Here is a 22,489-nt window from a genome sequence, read left to right on the forward strand (position 1 = left end):
ACGCTTCAACTGGCTGGTTTGCTGTTTCCTCCTTTTGCACCACAGTCACAAACAGCAGACAGAGAGGTGCCCACGCTTCCTTTTACACAGAACATGAAACTACAGTGACACAGTCTGTGGAAATGAGATGAAATGTCAGTGACTTATGGAAACAAATAAGCACTTGTGCATAATCACACTGTGCAGAGTTGTATCATGTATTCTGTGTACAGTTCTGTACACTGAATAGTGGCGTGCAAAATATATTGTTCAATACTAATACATGTATTGTGACACCCCTAACTAATACCAATACAAACACTGGCACACAAATGTGGGTACAGGTCAAAATAATGATGTTGACTGGCTGGAAATGAGGAAAGATTCTTGTAATGCACCCTAAGCTGTTTTGTACCAGGTGATAGATAGGGCCCTTTAAGGTTAACATATAAAATGTTTCTATGCTGTGTGATTTTGGGGTGAAAAACTTTGCAGGTTGTAGGGCCTTTGCTTATCATTTACCTGCCAACATTATGTGGAAAAACCTGGAAAAAGTATTTAAAAACATCTCTCTTTTCAAGTATTTACAGTGCCCTCCAAAAGTATTGCAACACTCGGTATTTCACACATTTTAATTTGTTTATGCCATTTCAAATACAAAAAATACAAATTTCTAAAATTATCTTCCTTAAACTCAAATTGAAAGCAAATCTCAACAACTTGATATAAATTAATTAAAAATAGAAAAGCCAAGATGATGGGTTGCATAAGTAATACAACGCTTTGGTATAATAACTGTAAATAATCAGTTTTACTGCCAGTTTTTTTTTTTTCAGACAAGTCAGGGGATGGATACATGAACATGGAGAAATTGTGCACAGTGCCTGTTTTGTGTTTTGTATCCCCAGTTATACAGCTTCATGATGAAGTGGTAAAGAGGAGGATTTTCTTTCACTAAACCACCAAATCTACGTTTGCATCTCAGATATACCTTCTGGCAAATTGTTTCTGAACTTTCAGGTCTTCTTTTGAAGAAAATCCTCCTCTATACCACTCTATCATGAATCTGTATAACTGGGGATACAAAATGCAAAACATGCACTCTGCACAATTTCTCTGATCACAGCCTTAGAAGCCTGTAACCTCTTCTGGGTTGTCTTGGTGGCTTTCCTCACTCTTCTTCTTGCACAGTTATTCAGTTTTTGAGAACTGTCTACTCGACACAGATTTGCCACAGAGTGCCATATTGTTTGCATCTCTTCATAATTGATGTAAATAAAGTTCAAGACTTTTTCAGAGACTTGGAAATGTTCATTATCCATCCACTGACTTATCTGAAGAAAACTGGAAATAAAACTGATTTTCCGCTGTGTTCCATTCCTTATGCAACCCATCATCTTGGCTTTTATATTTTTAATTAATTTATATCAAGTTGTAGAGATTTGATTTCAGTTTGGGTTTGGCATAAACAAATTAAAATGTGTGAAATACCAAGTTTTGCAATACTTTAGAGGGCACTGTATTATTAACGAAGGGTTTCAATCAGTTTTTTAGCTGAATCTTCAGCAATGTTGAAGTTGGCAGTTAAATTTTTTCATGTTCTTGTTTGCTTGTAATTGTATTTTAATTTTTGTTCATCTAAATTTGATGTATGTGAATTTCTTGTGTGTTATAATGTTGTGTGATGAAACAAATAAAGTGCATCTTAATAGCAGAAACAATACTATCATAAACAAGCAGGAGTTCTGATATGCATACACACACACACACACACACACACACACACACACACACACACACACACACACACACACACACACACACACACACACACACACACACACACACACACACACACACACACAGCGAGGGAGAGAGAGAAAAGCAGGTTAAATAACTCACCGGTACATTCACTTGTTTTGCATGCTCTGCTCTGTGTTTCAACAGGAGTGCATCGTTGCCCCCTGGTGGCCAGAGAGAGAGCTACACGATGACGTTGCTGCCTCTGTGACAAACATGAACACTGAGACCAAACACTCCACTCGGACATGGGACAACCTGAAGAGGAAAAATAAATGAAGCAATCTGAGTCTTCATGGGCAGCATGGAGGCTTAGTGGTTCACACTGTTGCCTCACAGTGAGAAGATCCCAGGTTCATTTCCGAACTGACTTTTCCGTGTGAAGTTTGCATGTTCTCCACGTGTTTGCACATGGAGCATATCTCTGGGTACTTCAGCTTCCCTTCTCTTCAAAGACATGCAGGTTATGCGAAGTGGAAACTTTTAACTGACTGCAGGTGTGACTGAGTTTGTCTGTCTACACAGTGCATCCCAAAAGGATTCACAGCGCTTCACTTTTTCCACATTTGTCTTTATTTTCACAGTCCAAGGTTCACATCAAAGTCAAAATAGAAACTTTTAAAAAAAAACAGTTGGATATGTATTTAGGTTTGCTGATCACTACCCACAGAGCAAATTTCAGCTCAATTGCTGCATAAATGTTTGACAAATGGCTACATGGTGCATCCGGAAAGTATTCACAGCATACCACTTTTTCCACATTTTATATTACAGTCTTATGCCAAAATAGATTATATTTTACCCCATAATGATAATGTGAATTTTTTTTTTTGGCAAATTTATTAAAAAAAATAATAATAATAATAAAAATCACATGTACATAACTATTCACAGTCTTTGCCATGAAGGTCAAAATTAAGCTCAGGTGTATCATGTTTCCACTGATCATCCTCAAGATGTTTCTACAGCTTAATTGGAGTCCACTTGGGGTAAAATCATTTGATTGGACATGATTTGAAAAGACACACACCTGTCTACATATGAGGTCCCACAGTTGGCAGTGCATGTCAGAGCACACACCAAGCATGACGTCAAAGGAATTGTCTGTAGACCTCAGAGACAGGATGGTCTCGAAGCACAAATCTGCTGAAGGGTACAGAAACATTTCTACCACTTTGAAGGTCCCAGTGTTCGAGCTGACTGCCTGTCTAAATTGACCAATTCGGGGAGAAGGGCCTTAGTCAGGGAGGTGACCAAGAATCTGATGGTCACTCTGTCAGAACTCCAGCATTTCTCTGTGGAGAGAGGAGAATGTTCCAGAAGGACAACCATCTCTGCAGCAATCCACCAGTCAGGCCTGTATGGTAGAGTGGCCAGACAGAAGCCACTCCTTAATAAAAGGCACATGGCAGCCTGGCTGGAGTTTGCCAAAAGGCACCTGAAGGACTCTCAGACCAGGAGAAACAAAATTCTCTGGTTTGATGAGACAAAGCTGAACTCTTTGATGTGAATACCAGACGTCATATTTGAAGGAAACCAGGCACCATCCCTACAGTGAAGCATAGTGGTGGCAGCATCATGCTGTGGGGATGGTTTTTCAGTGGCAGGAACTGGGAGACTAGTCAGGATTGAGGAAAAGATGAATACAGCAATGTACAGAAACATCCTGGATGAAAACCTGCTCCAGAGCACTCTTGACGTCATACTGGGGTGACGGTTCATCTTTTAGCAGGACAGTGACCCTAAGCAGACAGCCAAGATATCAAAGAAGTGGCTTCAGGACAACTCTGTCAATGTCCTTTAGTGACCCAGCCAAAGCCCAGACCTGAATCTGATTGAACATCTCTGGAGAGATCTGAAAATGGCTGTGCACAGACGATCCCCATCCAACCTGAAGGAGCTTTGGGAAGTGCTGCAAAGAGGAATGGACAAAATTGTCCAAAGACAGGTGCACCAAGCTTGTGGCATTATATTCAAGAAGACTTGAGGCTGTAATTGCTGCCAAAGGTGCATCAGCAAAGTATTGAGCACAGGGTGTGAATAATTAAGTGCATGTGATACTTTAGTGTTGTTTTTTTTTTTGTTGTTTTTTGTTTTTATAAATTTGCAAAAAGAAAAGAAAAAAACTTCATGTCGTCATTAGGGGGTGTTGATAGTAGAATTGTGAGGGGAAAATTATTTTTACTCCATTTTGAAATAAGACTGTAGCATAAAATGTGGAAAAAAATGAAGTGCTGTGAATACTATCCAGACGTGCTGTATAACAGATTTTCAAGATGGCTGCCATGGTGGTCATATCTGAAATTGGATCGGCATGCTCTAACAAACTTTAGTTTCCTCATGGGTAACAATACGAACACTAAGTTTCAGTTTCATTGGTCCAGCAGTTTAAGAGAAGATGTTTACACATGCGACAACAACAATGACGACGAACAGGCAACCTACGGCTTAAAAAAAAGAGGCATTCACATAATACATAAAACATACCAACCACCATCCCCTTATCCCACCCTTCCCCAGGACCATCCTGCAAGCCCCACCCCATAGGGGTGCACTGCTTCTTGGATCTTTGATTGATTTCTCTATCAAGAAACCCGAGGCTACCAAATATTCTCAAAGTCTCTCAGCTTGTCTTTCAGAAAAAATAAATTATCTCCAAATGAAGAGTGTCTGTTAATCTGGACTAGGGAGACCTGTATTCCTCCTGGAACTTGGCCTGGAGGAAAAGCATGCTGGCCCAGTGGCCAATGTAGTGCAGCGGCTAAGAGAATATTTAGAGCAAAATTGTGCAAATGGTGATACAAGCACTAAAGTTGGCACAAATACTCCTTAGACATTACTCTTTTGAACAAACCGACTGGCCACTTGAATTTTCAATAGGGGGCCAGGTAGGGGTCAATTGAAGAATTACACAGGGGCCGAAATTAAAAATACTGAAATCATTTTGAAAACTACACCACATTATTTGTCTGATCGTAAAGATTCCAAAAGGTATAGTTTTGACTATCTATGCCTGAATGATCAGAAGTTATGGGGTAAAAACAGCAAAAATGGTGACAAAGGTCAGTGTCAGTTTGTACAGGGGTCAAAAGTTAAAGTTGCTCTAATTTTGGTAAAAAGTGATACAAATTATTGGTTGAGCTAATAGGATTAATAAATGGAATAGTTTTGATTGTGTTGAATGTTTGGTCTCCAAAGTAAAGGTCAAGTAAAGGTCAATTGTTTAACAGCTTGGGCATGTTCCAACTTGCCTGGTAAGGTTTCCAATGGAGGTGTTTTTTCTGTCGCGACCCCCCCGCGGTCGGGTCCAGCCCGACATGCAACTCTGCCCGCACGTTCTTTCATTACAAAATGTCCGTTAACAATGGAATGTCCGAATAAACTCCTCATGCCGACTTCTTCTGAAAGTTCTCTGTTCTCTGACGACTTACTGGGTCAACAGAGCCTGAAATGTGGAAGTTTTCAACTTGAAACGGTGAGACGCTGCCGCCTCGAAGCGCAGATCGCCGTCAGGCGCCGTGGGCCGTCCTTACGGCGACACTACCAGACCAAAATCTCTCATCAGCCGTTAAAATGTTTACCGAAAACCAGCTGAATTTATCGAATGGTGTCCACTCAGTTGTGCCTTACAGTTTTGAAAAAATTTTGTTCAAACAAAGCAGCAGTCTCTGAGCCATTCCTAAACAATGAAAAAATTGACGAGAGGGTGGGCGACTCCTCACTCAAAGACTGCCCACAGGCGAATGACGTAACCGTCAGGCGTGAAAAAACTCTCGCATGCCCACGAGGGTTCAAGCATGTCTGATGTAATCACACATGATTCAAATCCATATGGTTTTTGAAAAAAATAAGGTCAGACACTTTTCTAATAGACCTCGTATGTTACCCTGTAACATGATAACATGGTGCAAACTATTCCTTTTAAAACCCTGTTACCTCAACTAATAATTTGCATCATTTTTTACCAAAATTGGAGCAACTTTAACTTTGACCCCTGTACAAACTGAAAATGACCTTTGTCACCATTTTTGCTGTTTTTACCCCATAACTCCTAATCATTCAGTCATAGATAGCCCAATCTATACCTTTTTGGAATCTTTAGGATCACACAAATAACGTGGTGTAGTTTTCAAAATGATTTCAGCATTTTTAATTTTGACCCCTGTGTAATTCTTCAATTGACCCCTACCTGGCCACCTACTGAAATTCAAGTGGCCAGTGGGTTTGTTCAAAAGAGCAATGTCTAAGGAGTATTTGTGCCAACCTTGGTGCTTGTATCACCATTTGCACAATTGTTTCAATTATCTGCTGCACTAATGGGATATACAGTAGTGTCCAGAATGATAGTAGTGCTATGTGACTAAAAAGATTAATCCAGGTTTTGAGTATATTTCTTATTGTTACATGGGAAACAAGGTACGGGTAGATTCAGTAGAGTCTCATGAATCCAACAAGACCAAGCATTCATGATATGCACACTCTTAAGGCTATGAAATTGGGCTATTAGTAAAAAAAAAAAGTAGAAAAGGGGGGTGTTCACAATAATAGTAGTGTGGCATTCAGTCAGTGAGTTTGTCAATTTTGTGGAACAAACAGGTGTGAATCAGGTGTCCCCTATTTCAGGATGAAGCCAGCACCTGTTGAACATGCTTTTCTCTTTAAAAGCCTGAGGAAAATGGGATGTTCAAGACATTGTTCAGAAGAACAGCGTAGTTTGATTAAAAAGTTGGAGAGGGGAAAACGTATACGCAGGTGCAAAAAATTATAGGCTGTCCATCTACAAATAATACAAAAAAAAAAAAAAATACAAACAAAATCTAAAATGGACAAAAAAAAAAAAAACAGACGCGTGGCAGAAAATGGAAAACAACCATCAAAAATAGATAGAAGAATAACCAGAATGGCAAAGGCTCACCCATTGATCAGCTCCAGGATGTTCAAAGACAGTCTGGAGTTACCTGTAAGTGCTGTGACAGTTAGAAGATGCCTGTGTGAAGCTAATTTATTTGTAAGAATCCCCCACAAAGTCCCTCTGTTAAAGACAGACAACTGGCCTAAAGAGAAATGGAGGAAATATTTTGTGGACTGATGAGAGTAAAACTGTTCTTTTTGGGTCCAAGGGCCGCAGACAGTTTGTGAGACGAGCCCCAAACTCTGAATTCAAGCCACAGTTCACAGTGAAGACAGTGAAGCATGGTGGTGCAAGCATCATGATATGGGCATGTTTCTCCTACTATGGTGTTGGGCCTATATATCGCATACCAGGTATCATGGATCAGTTTGGATATGTCAAAATACTTGAAGAGGTCATGTTGCCTTATGCTGAAGAGGACATGCCCTTGAAATGGGTGTTTCCAGTGATGCCGGTAATGCGTTACTTAGTAACGCGTTACTCTAATCTAACCACTTTTTTTTAGTAACAAGTAATCTAACGCGTTAATCTTTCCAAATAAGTAATCAGATTAAAGTTACTTCTCCAAGTCACTGTGCGCTACTATTATTTTTGCATTGTGGGTCGATAGCAGCATTAAACTTGGTCCGTGGGCAGGGGATCGGGGTTCGACTGCATTGCCCACTTTAAGCGAGCTGTGAGCTTTTCATCCATGGTTTTTTGCAGCAGCTACAACTCATCCTCACATCTTAAAGCACGGTGACAACAGCACACCTGCACTGAGCTTTACAAAGACATTTTTATGCTTTTTTTTTCTCCTTTATTTAGAATTCTGAGATGAGCCGCTCCGCATCTGCTGCTAAAAACAGCTGATCCTCCGCAACGCGTCAACAACTAACACTATTTTCCACTCAAATGCACCTAAACTCTCTTTCTGAGGAGCACATGATGTGAAAACGCAATAAAACTTTCTTACCTGTAAATCTGGTCATGTTTTCTGCATAAATAAATGTTATCCATTCTTTGTGCTCAAACGCCAAAGCAGGGGCGAATCCAGATGGAATGGGGGCGTGGGGCAGGGATGTGCCCCCCACCTCACCCATAGATTAAAGGTCCAGTTTTGAAGCCGTTTTTTTACTACAACTACTAATACTATTTAAAATAATAATTTCGACAAGTAAAATGTTTAGACAGAATTTAAATGTTAGAAAAATGTTAAAGAATTTAATAGTTACATTTATAAACAATGTAGGTTAGAAATTGGAAGTTTTACTGTTAAAGTGCTGTCAACAGTTAAATATGAGGTCAAGAAAGAGGTCTTTATTTTACTTTTTATAAAACAAGTATTTTCATTGAAGTCAAGAAAGGGTGACTATAAAGTGAGTTTTGGCAAAACAGGTATCATTGTCATGTTGAGGTGGCAGAGGGTTGTTGTCGGCATCTGGGGAAAGTAACTAAAGTAACTAGTAATCTAACTTAGTTACTTTTCCAATTGAGTAATCAGTAAAGTAACTAAGTTACTTTTTCAAGGAGTAATCAGTAATTGGATTACTTTTTCAAAGTAACTGTGGCAACACTGGGTGTTTCAACAAGACAATGACCCCAAGCGCACTAGTAAACGAGCAAAATCTTGGTTCCAAACCAACAAAATTAATGTTTTGGAGTGGCCTGCCCAATCCCTGGACCTAAATCCAATTGAGAACTTGTGGGGTGACATCAAAAAAGCTGTTTCTGAAGCAAAACCAAGAAATGTGAATGAATTGTGGAATGTTGTTAAGGGATCTTGGAGTGGAATAACAGCTGAAAGATGCCACAAGTTGGTTGACTCCATGCCTCGCAGATGTGAAGAAATCATGAAAAACTGTGGATATACAACTAAATACTAGTGTACTGATTCACAGGATTGCTAAAACAGCAGTTTGAACATAATCGTTTTGAGTTTGTAGCGTCAACAGCAGATGCTACTATTATTGTGAACACCCCCTTTTCTACTTTTTTTTACTAATAGCCAAATTTCATAGCCTTAAGAGTGTGCATATCATTAATGCTTGGTCTTGTTGGATTTGTGAGAATCTACTGAATCTACTGGTACCTTGTTTCCCATGTAACAATAAGAAATATACTCAAAACCTGGATTAATCTTTTTAGTCACATAGCACTACTGGGTGATTCTTAGACTACGGGCACTTCTTATCCTTTGATCATATTGTATGAAAAACATAAAAAAAGGGGAAATTTCACAATTTTATAGTTATCTTTACAATGAAAGTGTGTGAAGAAATTTGTTCTAGTAGTCTATGACTTTTTCACCTTTTTTCAGCATCATTATATGCAAATATTGCCGTTTTGTGCTTGTCCCACACCCAGACTTTTGATCTTCAATGATTAAAAATGAATGGTAAAGAAATGTTTCTAATGTTTTAAAATATCTCTGAATAACATATCAGTAAAATAATCAAAACATAATTGGGGTATTCAGTGTCATACAACTGTTGTGATTTTTTTTTTTAAAACAAAATGTAGTTGTCCCACACTACTGCCGTAATTTCCACCACAACACTGTAATGTCCCTAAACAGTTTGTATGAAAGATTGTTTGGGTAGTTTCTATGGAGATAAACAGTGACATCAGAGCACATGTATATAGCGCCAAATCACAACAAACAGTTGCCCCAAGGCGCTTTATATTGTAAGGCAATGGTGTGGTGGAAATTACATTTACAAGGCCAATAGTGCCCGTAGTTAAAGAATCACCCTACTATTATTCTGAACACTACTGTACATATTTGTTGTTGTCGCGGATGCTGAGGAGAAAAAAGACAGCAATGTGATTCATCTATAATATTCAAGACAGCAAAAGTTACTCCTCAGAGCTCAGCTCTGCACGTTTCAGGTCACGCATTGTGCGCAATCCAGGAACGAACTGAAAGCCAAGTTAAAAAGCAAGTAAATCTACTGGTCTAAAGCATGTAAACCACCTCAAAAACAAAAACAATTCTAAAATGGAATAACCATATCACCACCTGTTACCACCACCTGTTAATATATATGACAAAACATATTGACCTGAAAAAAAAAAAAAGCTGTAACCCAAAATTACCCCCAACACCACCCACACAAAATGAATTCTAGAAGGTCTGAAATGCAATCTGGGACTATTCCAGACAATAAACTGCAGTGAGTGCAGCATCCATTTTGGTGAGAATTTAGTGAGGATAAAACCCAGCTTTCCTTATTCAAATTCAGTCCAGTAGTATTCTGCTCTTACTAGGATGCAGCAGTTTTCTAGCTTGGCAGATAGTTCTGAAGGAAATCACTGAAGTAATTAACAAATTGAAAATATGGTTTGACCAAAACAAATTGTCATTAAACTTAAATAAAACAGGGATGAAGTGGAGGTGTAAGAGTCACTAGGTGTTCACAGGAAACATTTATTTCTATATTTATTTACAGGGTTGGGAGGGTTACTTTAAAAATGTATTCCGATACAGTTACTAGTTACCTGTTGAAAAATGTAATCAGTAACGTAATCCAAGTAACATAATATTAAAGTAATGTAATTTGATTACTTTCAATTACTTCTGGATTACTCCAATATCAAATATCCTAATACAAACAAAAGAAACTAAATATAAATAGTCTTGACCACATAGTACAGTTTATTTAGCAAAAATAAAACTGTTTCTTTGACATGGCATGCTCTGTTTTACTTCACATTATGAATTAAGAGTGCCACGATATTGTTTTAAACACACCCAGTGTTCAACAAAAAATGCCAAACAAATGAAGGATACTGAAAACTCTGGCGGTGTGCGGATGAATTTGTAATTAAAAGTGGCTTGCAGAACAATGTTTAACATATCAGCCCACTTATTGAATAAATAAGAACAACAGCATAATGAAAACCATTAGGTAAATACTGTCAGTAAGGAGGAGTGGTCGCCATTTTAATTCCGGGCAAGTTAGTGATTTGCGTGCATAGAAGTTCAAGAAACAGGTGGAATATGCCAGAAAGCTGCGCATGTTGGCAAAGCCACAAATGGAGGAACAAGGGAAACAATATTTCCTTCCATAAGTGGTTTTGGTTCTTCTTGTCACTTTGTCCGTGATATTTGGATGATAAACACCTGTATGTCTCCTGCCGTACGTGTCGCCCGATGACACGGACCATTAACTCTTCACTTATGTCTAGTTGATATTTTCCACTGCTAGACCAATGTCTAGTTAAAATACTTGTTGTTAGTGATTAAAATTGTTCAACAAGACTGGGGATTTTTTTTTTTATTTGCACCTTAAAATAGTGAGATTATAATGACCCGTGCTGTGCTGCTCAGTCACACCCACATAGAGATGTTTACCCACATCACTGACTTCATGAATGAAACTCGGTCAATAAAGGATAATTGTGCAAATAAATAAATGTATTGTAATGGTTTTAGGAGCCGCGCTGCGCTGAACAGCAACTGCATCGACGCCTCAGCTCAGCAGCTTGAACAGCGCAGATCCGTGTAACTTTCAACACTAATATTTGGGAATGCGTGTGTGTGTGTCAGAGTAAGTTTAATACTTTCCTGACATAATTTAATGTCATTTAATTTTACTGGCTCGATATCCAGGTCAAAATGGCATTTTAACACGTATTTTGCGAGCATTTTTCTGAGTGTGTTCAGTCACGAATCTCCATTGAAAATGCATTAACATCCGGGTACTTCAATATTTTTCCCGGTTAGGAGACATCATGTCGCTGTCCATGAAGGGATGTTTTCATTTCAAAGAAAACAAAAAAAAAATTATATACAGATAATATCATAACATGCATTAAAATTGTAATCCTGCGAACTAATCCCCATTTTTACTATATATACCTGTAATCTGAATACGTCTTTTTTCCTGTAACTGTAGCAGAATACAGTTACCTTTTTTTGTATCCTAATTACGTAACACCGTTACATGTATTCCATTACTCCCCAATCCTGTTTATTTATTTATGTTCTTTGTTAGTTGGTTTTATCTTTTCTGGTGTTTTTGTTTAATCAGGTTCTTTTTGTCTCTTTCTCTAAAATTGAATTGTAGCATTATTAGCTATTATTACTATTATTATTACTGTTGTTGCTGCTATTATTATTATTATTATTATCTAAACAAAAATAAATTTAAAAAATATTACAATTTGTAATACATTTGACTCTTCTACGACAACAAACACTGAGCCATTAATTATTATACAGAAAACAAATACACACAAACGTGCTGAGATGCGAACAGCTTAATGCTAACTTTAACATTGAAAATGCCATAGACATGCTAACGTGTTAGTATCGGTTTTTAAGTTATAAAATGCATCTCTCAACTGTTTCAGAAGACCATAACAGGTCGGTTTAACATAAAAAAGGTAAATATTGACATGTGGTCCTTTGGGGTTTTAGCGGGGAAAAATTAAGATAAGGGTTAGGGATAAGCGAAATATAACCAACGAAGTAGTGGGTCGGCTCAATGCTTCATTGCTTCAAAGAAGGGCCACGCTGCATAAACGGTTGATTACAGAAACTGCAGGGGTTCTGTAATCAACATAGAGACATGATCATTTTCCCGACGAACACCCCCAAAAACAACGGTCACTCTGAAGGACCGATAAGGGAACCGTTAAAGTAGACCTGCATTGAAATAAATGCAGTCAGATCTTTGGACCAATAAATGACTTATATTTACACATAAGATCCTTCTGAATGTAGTAAAGTAAATCTGCAAGCCCAGATCTGTCATTCAACGGAGAAATCTTCATTTAAAAATTACAAATTTACAGCTAAAATTTAGCCCTCCGCAAAACTCGCAGCACATCTGGGACGTTGCCGAGACGTCAAAGAGAAGACCCTATCCCAGCATGCATTGTGCGCGCTAACTGTAATTTGTGGATTTACGTCAGTTTGCATCTGCACCTTTTTCTTGTCTTATACGGAAGGATCTACTTTTTTAAAAACTTCATATTGTCTTGCGGCACGTTTGGTGAGTACACATTTCTTTTATTTGTGCTTGAAAATTATTTTGGGGACTTTTTCATACGCCCGTTTGAGTGGTATCGCACTGAAAATCTGTCTTTCGCCTCCGGTGTTGCCGTCGCGGGGTACGGAGGCGGGACCCGCAAAGAATCCAAGTCATTAAAAAGATATAAACCTCTCTCAGCGGCCACGGAGCTCTGCGGCTCCGATTACCGAGACGTGCGGCACTGAGGAAAGTCTGTCTTGCAGCAACAGGTGTCACCGGCCGCTCCGCATCAAAACAGTCTCTGGACTTTTGCCAAGTTGGCTGCACCTCCATTCAGTAGACAGGGACGTGGTGCCGGCTGCACAGCAGACACGGGGGCGATCTGAGTGGCCCGCTTCGGCGTTTAGCGAGCACGCAGACTCAGTAAGTGCAGCGGAGGCAGAGAGCGAGGCGTTGGGGAAGAACGTCGCCCGCTGTCGATGTCGCCGCTGATCTGAGCATGCAGAGCTGTATCTCACATTCATTGCAGCTTACTTTTGGATGCTGAAACCAGGATATGTATAACAGTAACATTACTAACAGATAAAATCAATTTCAATGCAGGATCGGACTGAAGGCGGGAGCGCTCCGTCTTCTGCCGGACGTCACTGCAATGACCCGGATGTACAAACAGTTTTTGCTGAGGGCCAAATTTTAGCTGCAAATGTGTCATTTTTAAATGAAGATTTCTCCGCTGAATTACAAATTTGGGCTTGCAGATTTACTTTACTGCATTCATAAAGGTCTTATAAATACAAATCAGCTATTTCTTTCTGAGATCTGACCACATTTATTTCAATGCAGGTCTACTTTAAGCAAAAATGCTATTAATGTCTGGATCAAATAATTTATTAATGATACCCGAAGAGAACTGGGTTTCGATACTCAACCTTACTAATCATTACATTTATCATACAACAATACCAACATATCACAGAATTTACTTGTTTAAATGATATCAGTGTTACTGCCATATCTGTATTTATCCTATGTAATTGGAAATAAACGATGAGAAACTGACGAGGTAGAAAATTTGTTGAATGATACTATGAGAGTTGGTGCGGGAAGCAGGCAGGAAATTGGAACATTGAGACATTGTTGCGCATTTACTACCTTCACAACAGTGTTCTTTCAGATGGCAAGAATTTGCAAAAAGACGGAAAACCGTCAAAAGACGGCGAATAAGCATCCTTCTGTTGTCCTTTTCACTGTTCCTGTTTCATTCAGAGTCACTACAGTGGATAGCCAGATCCGCATCAGTATCTGGCACAAGTTTTACACCGGATACCTCTCCTGATGTAACTTCAGTTTTACCTGGAGGAACACACACACAGCCCCTGGTGTTCCGAAGAGGTCTCCCATCCATGTACTAACCAGGCCCCACGCTGCTTCGCTTCGTAGGTCTGACAGGATCAGGCTTACACAGAGCAGACTGGCTGTATAACCGATGAGGAAAACTACTTGCACTGTGAGGTAAAGTCAGGTAAAAATCAGTGAGCTTTCAGTGCTGTGGATCCCACTATTGAGATGAGGCTAACATGATGCCTGCATGTCACCTGGCAGGTCGATTGCTCATGTCAAAAACAAGGATGGACCACCCATCAGCTTGGTTGGTTGCCAATTGTGACAGAGTTGTTTCAGTGGAGTGGTGATGTGCTGCACCAGTGCATGTTCCTCGACCTGACCTGACCTGACCATTTTAATCTCAAGTCATCGCGAATTTACTGTGTGAGATACACAATCATTGCGATGGTTGTTTTTGTTTGATTTTCTCAGTATATCCAGTTCCTCGCTGTTGAAGTCACTAAAGAACCATTAAAAAATGTGTTCATATTTTAATCTTTTTTGTTTACACCGCATAACAAATGACAGCAAAGCATCTTTTTTCTTTTCAGCCCACATGCTGGTTTGTGGCTTCTGTGAATGAAATATTTAACTGCCACTGCAATGTTTGAGGAGGTTTTGTTGCTCGTTACCTGGACAAGGCTGTTTGTAGCACAACTGGGTCTCTTCTCTGTTTCTTTCGGCCTCAATCTCAGCGGAACATTCTGCATCACCTCCCTGCTCACAAACACACACCCTTCTCCGTGACACAGACCCTGCACCGCAGCTACACGAACATGGTGACCATGGAGACCAAGGACAAAGGTCATCTGGAGATAAGGCAGACAATAGAGTGGCAACAGTATTACTCATATTTAATTCAGAAACTGAACTGAAATTGTGGTTAAAAATAAAAAATAAAAAAAAAATTGGTGAGAAGCCATGAAGTAGTGTTGACAAAATCCTTCAAAGCTGACATAAAGTGAATCTTGATCCAGAATTTGCATTCGGATCTGGATCACCTCCAAAATTCAGTGGAGTTTTCCATGCTCTAATATCTGTCTGTGGTGCAAATTTGGTGAGAATCTGTGAAGTAGTTTTGAACAGTGGTGGGTACAGTTCCGCTGAGTGACCGCTAATTATCAAAGCTAACTTTTCTGTTAGACAATTAGCTTTTCAGCTCACTTCAAAAACCATCAGTGGCCCAATTAGCTTCTGATAAATTTAGTTCAGATATCTTTTAGACCGCTATTTTTTTTTTTTTCATAGTAACAGTGAAAAACATTTAGAAACCCTGTTGGCTCCTGCCTACTATGTATTTTGCAGCAGTGGGGCAGCTGAGAGGAACTGATCTCAACTCAACCCCTGTAGAAAAGGCCGGGCTGCCAGGCTACTACTATTATTATAACAACAACAACAAAAGTCATTTCCTTTTCCAGCATACAGCATTCTGGCAGTGAGGCCAAAGTTCTCAAAAGGAAATCATGTTTGACTTATGGTTTTGATTTATAAACCACATTAATCCAGATACATTAATGCCAAGATTGTCATTTGTACAAAGTGAAAATATACTGTAACACAGATCTTTTCATTTTAAAATGATGCACTAATTCTGACGTTTTGAACATTAACACACAGATGCCAAAATGCATTATGGGTAAACTGAGCCTCTGCTCATCACTGATTGGTTGATTCATTCATTCATTTGTAAAATGTCTTTTTTTTTTTTCATTTGAAAAAAAGGCATTTGCAAAACTGAAAATTCTGTTTAAGTTGTGATTCAGCAACAACAACTGTGTGATATAACCGGGCCTCATTCACATTGCCATCGAGTAGATGGGTGCATAGAACACTGCCATCGGCAGTGTGAATGAGGCCTGGTTATATCGCACGGTTGTTGCTGAATCACAATTTAAATTTTTCAGTTTTGCAAATGCCTTTTTTTATATAAAAGAAAAAATGACATATTTTACAAATTTTGCAATCTATGTATGCGGCATAGTTTCTGTTCGGGGTGAAATGCCACAGTAAATAAGCAATCAACACCAAAATTGGTATGGTGACTGGGGACACCAAGGGGGACGTCTTTGGGGCCTTTAAGTTGAAAGTGCACTTGTGCAAACACACATACTGTACACACACACACACACACACGGTCAGCCTTATATATTTGAATTAGATCATGACCTGTTCCGCTATGCTCAGCCACAGTAATTAAGCAATCGACACCAAACTTGGTAAGGTGACTGGGGGCACCAAGGGGGAAGTCACTGGGGCCCTTAGGCTGAAGGCATATGTGCGCGAACACACACACACACACACACACACACACACACACACACACACGGTCAGCCTTATATAGGCTTTTTCACAACGACTTACGTCACAACTACTTCATGGATTCTCATCACATTTTCACCACGGATACATATTAGACCATGGAAGACTCCAATAAATATTTGAGGTGATCTGGATCCGAATCCGGATTCTGGATCAAGATTCACTTTATACAGTTTTTGAAGGATTACATCAAAACTACTTCACGGATTCTCACCAAATTTTCAACACAGATACATATTACTCCAGGGAAGACTCCAATAACTTTTGGAGTTGATCCGGATGCTGGATCAAGATTCCCTTTCTATAGTCTTTGAAGGAATATGTCAACATGACTTAAGGGATTCTCACCAAATTCTCACCACAGATAGATATTTGGCCATGTAAGACTCCAATAAATTTTGGACTTTGTCCGGATCTGGATCCGAATCTGGATTCTGGATCAAGATTTCACTTTGTATAGACTTTGAAGGATTACATCAAAACTACTTCACAGATTCTCACCAAATTTGCACAACAGATACATATTAGGGCACGGAAGACTCCCCTGAATTTTGGAGGTTATCCAGAACCGAATCCAGATTCTGGATCAAGATTCACTTTATATAGTCTTTGAAGGAATATGTCAACATGACTTCAGGGATTCTCACCAAATTCTCACCACAGATAGATACATATTAGACCATGAAAGACTCCAATCAATTTTGGAGGTGATCCAGATCTGAATACGGATTCTGGATCAAGATTTCACTTGAATGATTACTTCAAAACCAGTGGTGGGCACAGCTAACCAAAAAGTTAGCTTTGATAATCGCTAATAAGCGAACTGAAAAGTTAGCTTTTATAACGCTAAACCGATAAACCACCCAAAAAATTTAGCGGAAGCTACAGCTAACCGCTAACTTTCAGTATTGTCTCCCGTATACTCTCAGCAACTGACAAGCCGGTTTTGAGTTTAAGCACCACCAGTGCTTATGATTAGAATCAATGGCAAACCAGTCCAGCCAATGGTTGTCCATAGCACAACAAGCCATCCAGAAAAAAATTGTGTCCAGGTATATTTGAACACTGACAATGTTTTCATTTTATCCAACTATCAATCTTATCAGAGTTACCAGCTATAGTGGCTGTAACTGTTGTGTGTGCTAACAATCAGGTTTAACAGCTGGTTCACCAATTACTGTTTAACAGAAAATCTACACTCAACAAAAATATAAACGCAACACTTTTGGTTTTGCTCCCATTTTGTATGAGATGAACTCAAAGTTCTAAAACTTTTTACACATACACAATATCACCATTTCCTTCAAATATTGTTCACAAACCAGTCTAAATCTGTGATAGTGAGCACTTCTCCTTTGCTGAGATAATCCATCCCACCTCACAGGTGTGCCATATCAAGATGCTGATTAGACACCATGATTAGTGCACAGGTGTGCCTTAGACTGCCCACAATAAAAGGCCACTCTGAAAGGTGCAGTTTTGTTTTATTGGGGGGGGGATACCAGTCAGTATCTGGTGTGACCACCATTTGCCTCATGCAGTGCAACACATCTCCCTCGCATAGAGGTGATCAGGTTGTCAACTGTGGCCTGTGGAATGTTGGTCCACTCCTTTCAATGGCTGTGCGAAGTTGCTGGATATTGGCAGGAACTGGTACACACTGTCGTATACGCCGGTCCAGAGCATCCCAAACATGCTCAATGGGTGACATGTCCGGTGAGTATGCCGACCATGCAAGAACTGGGACATTTTCAGCTTCCAAGAATTGTGTACAGATCCTTGCAACATGGGGCCGTGCATGTTCTTGGATGTGTATGGCACAACAATGGGCCTCAGGATCTCGTCACGGTATCTCTGTGCATTCAAAATGCCATCAATAAAATGAACCTGTGTTCTTCGTCCATAACAGACGCCTGCCCATACCATAACCCCAACGCCACCATGGGCCACTCGATCCACAACACTGACATCAGAAAACCGCTCACCCACACGACGCCACACACTGCCAAATTCTCTGAAACGCCTTTGGAGATGGCTTATGGTAGAGAAATGAACATTCAATACACGAGCAACAGCTCTGGTTGACATTCCTGCTGTCAGCATGCCAATTGCACGCTCCCTCAAATCTTGCGACATCTGTGGCATTGTGCTGTGTGATAAAACTGCACCTTTCAGAGTGGCCTTTTATTGTGGGCAGTCTAAGGCACATCTGTGCACTAATCATGGTGTTTAATCAGCATCTTGGTATGACACACCTGTGAGGTGGGATGGATTATCTCAGCAAAGGAGAAGTGCTCACTATCACAGATTTAGACTGGTTTGTGAACAATATTTGAAGGAAATGGTGATATTGTGTATGTGGAAAAAGTTTTAGATCTTCGAGTTCATCTCATACAAAATGGGAGCAAAACCAAAAGTGTTGCATTTATATTTTTGTTGAGAATTGTGGTCTCAAGTTTTCCAGAAGGACAGTCAAGCTTGCAAAAATGTTCAGGTTGCATAACTTGGATACAGACCCAGACAGGGAGGGCTGTGACAGTCTTGGATTTCACTAACTGGTCCGTGACAGTGCGACCCATTATTACGTGGTGGGGGATTGATGCAGGCACGGGATCGCACTTGAGTCCCCTGTCCACAGGTCACAGGACAGTCAGACCACACTGACCACGGGGTCCAAGCACCATCCACTGGTAACAACACAGAGGTCATGTGTCATTTGTCCATTTTGACAACAAACAAGAAAAATAACTCCAGAAAAACATAAAATAAATACAAATCCCTCACAAGGAAGAATGATCTTTTAAAAGTAGTGTTTAGATGTCCCATAGACCTGTCCTGGTCAGAAATCACAACCAAATACAGTACAGTAATTTAACTTATTTCATTTATATAGCGCCAAATCACAACAAGGTGCTTCACACAGGCAACAGTGGTAAGGAAAAACTCCCTCTGATGAGGAAGAAACCTCAAGCAGACCAGACTCAAAGTACCATCCATTTACAGTACTTTACAAAGTTTTTGGACTTCGATGCACTTGTTTTCCATTGTACTACAGTATTTTTAAGCCATTAAAATAAATGCAGTGGCTTACCTCGACAGTCAATTTTTTGGCAGTAATTTCCTTCTGGGGTGCAGGTGCTAAGAGGCAAAAATAAACAAAGCATCTTTCAAACACAAAGACGTCATCTTTCAGTAGTTAAATATACTTGAGATGACAGGATTTTTGGTTCAAATCTCTGTCAAACCATAAAATCACTAAGGACCTTTAGGCAAGGTACTTAATCACCAAGTTGCTCCAAGGGTGCAGATGAATGCCTTGCATGGCAGCATGCTGACGTTGGTGTGTGTCTGTCTGTGTTTTTACCATTGTTTACACTCTCCTTCCAGCCATGTGTCTCCTACATTGAGCTCCTGGTTGTTATGGAGACAGAGAGGCGGGCAGGGTCCCGGGTCACAGGATTTATGGTGGACTTCTTCAAACTGGCATTCTGATTCTTCTGTCTCTGGGATGAGTGACCTATAAATAAATAAAGTATATTTGTACTTGTATGTTTTTACATTTTAACATTCTATGTATGTTTTTACATTTTAACATTCTATTTACATTTTTACTGACGCATGTAACAGGGGCCACAGGTGTGGACAGGGGACACTTGAAATTCCATGCCATTATCAATCCACCACCACATAACAATGGGTCACACCATCTTGAGGCAGAAAATGAAGCCCAGGACTGTAACACTCCTCCCTAAGTCTTTATTATTGGTGAACTATAAATGTCTCACTCTGTGGAAGGGGGGTGGTGGGGCTACATGTATTCCTCAAGCTTGGGTCCTCCACCAGAGGCCTGGGAATTTGAAGGTTCAGTGCAGTATCATAGCTGTTCCTAGAACTATAGTGTTAAGCCCCACAGGACATTAACCACCTTCTGCTGTGTTTCTCATCAGGATTTGGGGACTTCTAATCTGTATGTGGCACAGATGTTCTTGTGCACATTTGCTGACAGATGGTTGCCTCTCAGTGTACGCTGTCCCAGCTTGCATCTTCCTACTATGTGCTGGACTGTCTGTAGCATCTATCTATCAATGGTACATCCTATGGAGGGGCTCGGTCTTACTCTCCACCTCCTCCTCCTGATCACCTTTTGTCTTCAGCTGTCTGAGGCATTCCTGCAGCAGCTGATCTCAGGACACCATCTTTCTACTTTATTTGTGGCTGCTCCTCGTCTCATCCTGGACTGTGGCTCTGACACTCACTAATCCTCACCCTCCCTCTTTTCACTGCTCATAAAGAGCCTCAGGGTGATATACAAGTGATTCACTTTTAACAAGAGATTTTGTCATGGAAAGCCGCGCGGAGGCTTCGCACGTCACGACGGAGCCGCTGATGGAGCGAGACAAAGAACACCTCCGTTTCGGAGTGCCAGACGACAAGTTGGGACATGTCCAGCTCTCCACAATTTCTCTTATACTCACTCAACTGGTAAGCACTGAAAGCGGAGATAGACATGTCCCAACTTAAAGCTGTAGTAACACTCCTTATTCTCTGTGAAGCCCGTAAAATTTTCACCGAAAGCCAGATAAATATTTCGAATGGTTTCCAGCTGCATGTCTCTAACAGTTTCTGAAAAAATTCTGATGGAAAAAAAGCCCAAATCATTCCGCCATTTCCTGACAATGAAAACCCGACGAGGGAGCTGGACCACTCCTCCCACAAGGCGTGCTCACAGGCGAATGACGCAACCGACAGGCGTGGAAAAACTCACGCATGCGCACGAAGGTTCAAGCTTGGCTGATGTAAAAACATATGAATCAAATCCATATAGTTTTTGAAAAAAATAAAAAGGACCATTACTTTATGGACAGACCTCGTATTGTATATGTAAACACACACACACACACACCAGAAAGGTAGGAGAGCAGCCAAACTTGTGCAGAATGTTCCACAGGAGGTGATGGCTGACAGTGTCAAAGTCCTTGGTGAGGTCAATGAAGGCCAAGTACAGATCCTGATGTTGTTCTCTACATTTTTCTTGAAGCAATCGAGCAACAAAAATCATGTCAATTAGTGCTTCGCTTTTGCTGAAACCCACATCCAGACTTAGGGAGAACTATGTTGATGACACTGACAAGAAGACGGGCAGCATGATTCTTGGAAAAACCTTGCAAGCTGTAGAGAGGAGAGATATGGCACAACTATTACCGCAGTCAGCCTTGTCACCTTTATGCTTATAGATGATGACAATGTTGGCATCTTTCCATTGCTGTGGGAGACAGCTGCAGGACCACACATCTGTAATGAAACTATGCCGACGCTGCAGGAGTGGTCGTCTGCCAAACGTAAAGACCTCAGCAGGAATGCCATCTGGGCCAGCAGTCCTGTTGTTTTTTTAGACCATAAGTTGCCTTCTCAACCTAAAGAAAGGCCAGTGGGGGATCCAGATTGGTGATAGTTGGGAGTGTTGGAAGGTCATGCAGAATGGTGTCATCTATGGGAGTTAAGGAAGTCGGAAATGCTCTGCCCACTGTTCAAGGATACTCGACCTATCCCTGATGAGAACCCCATCCTTGCTCCTGACTGGGTAAGTGGATCTCTGAGAAGGCCCGAACACAGTCTTGATGGAATCATAGCTGTCCGAGTGGCCTTTGATCTCAATAGCCTTAGCACGCCACCATTTGTCCTGAATACTGCAAAGCTCACATTGCACCATGGACTGGAGAGCAGCCCGATCGACACGCAGAGCAGCGCATGATGGATTTCTGAGGACTGCATCATGGAGGTTGTGCCTTTCCTGCAAAAGAGGCTTGATGTTGGTAGCGTTGTCATCAAACCAGTCCTAGTGGATAAGGTCACAAAGCTCTTGCCATTCTTCTGTTAAACTGGCAGAAGAATTCGCTGGCTTGCGATTGGACTCGGATGACAAGGAGTGGGAGATGCGATGATGATAGGATGGTGATAGGATCTTTAAGGGCATGAAAACTGAGTCTCTTCTTAAGTTGCTGTTTCTGAAAGGGAGGCCGCACGCACAGTTGGGAGTGTTTCTCTGATGAGGCGGAGGTCCATCCAGCATTCGGCCCCATGCATGGCCTTTGAGATGAGCACATCACAGAGATCTACCTGCCGAACAATGATGTAG

At 40.5% G+C, this 22,489-nt stretch overlaps 1 protein-coding gene across 1 annotated transcript in view; it reads right to left on the reverse strand.

Moving 5' to 3' along the window:
- scospondin (subcommissural organ spondin) overlaps positions 1–22,489 on the reverse strand; it is an 852,118-nt gene that overhangs the window by 334,266 nt on the left and 495,363 nt on the right. Inside the window, 5 exon segments of the mRNA XM_034168739.1 lie at positions 1,882–2,037; positions 14,667–14,843; positions 18,870–19,040; positions 19,445–19,491; positions 19,718–19,870. Coding sequence (XP_034024630.1) covers positions 1,882–2,037; positions 14,667–14,843; positions 18,870–19,040; positions 19,445–19,491; positions 19,718–19,870 — 704 coding nt within the window.

This window comes from Thalassophryne amazonica, chromosome 1, assembly GCF_902500255.1.
Source record: "Thalassophryne amazonica chromosome 1, fThaAma1.1, whole genome shotgun sequence".
Classification (NCBI taxonomy): Eukaryota; Metazoa; Chordata; class Actinopteri; order Batrachoidiformes; family Batrachoididae; genus Thalassophryne; species Thalassophryne amazonica.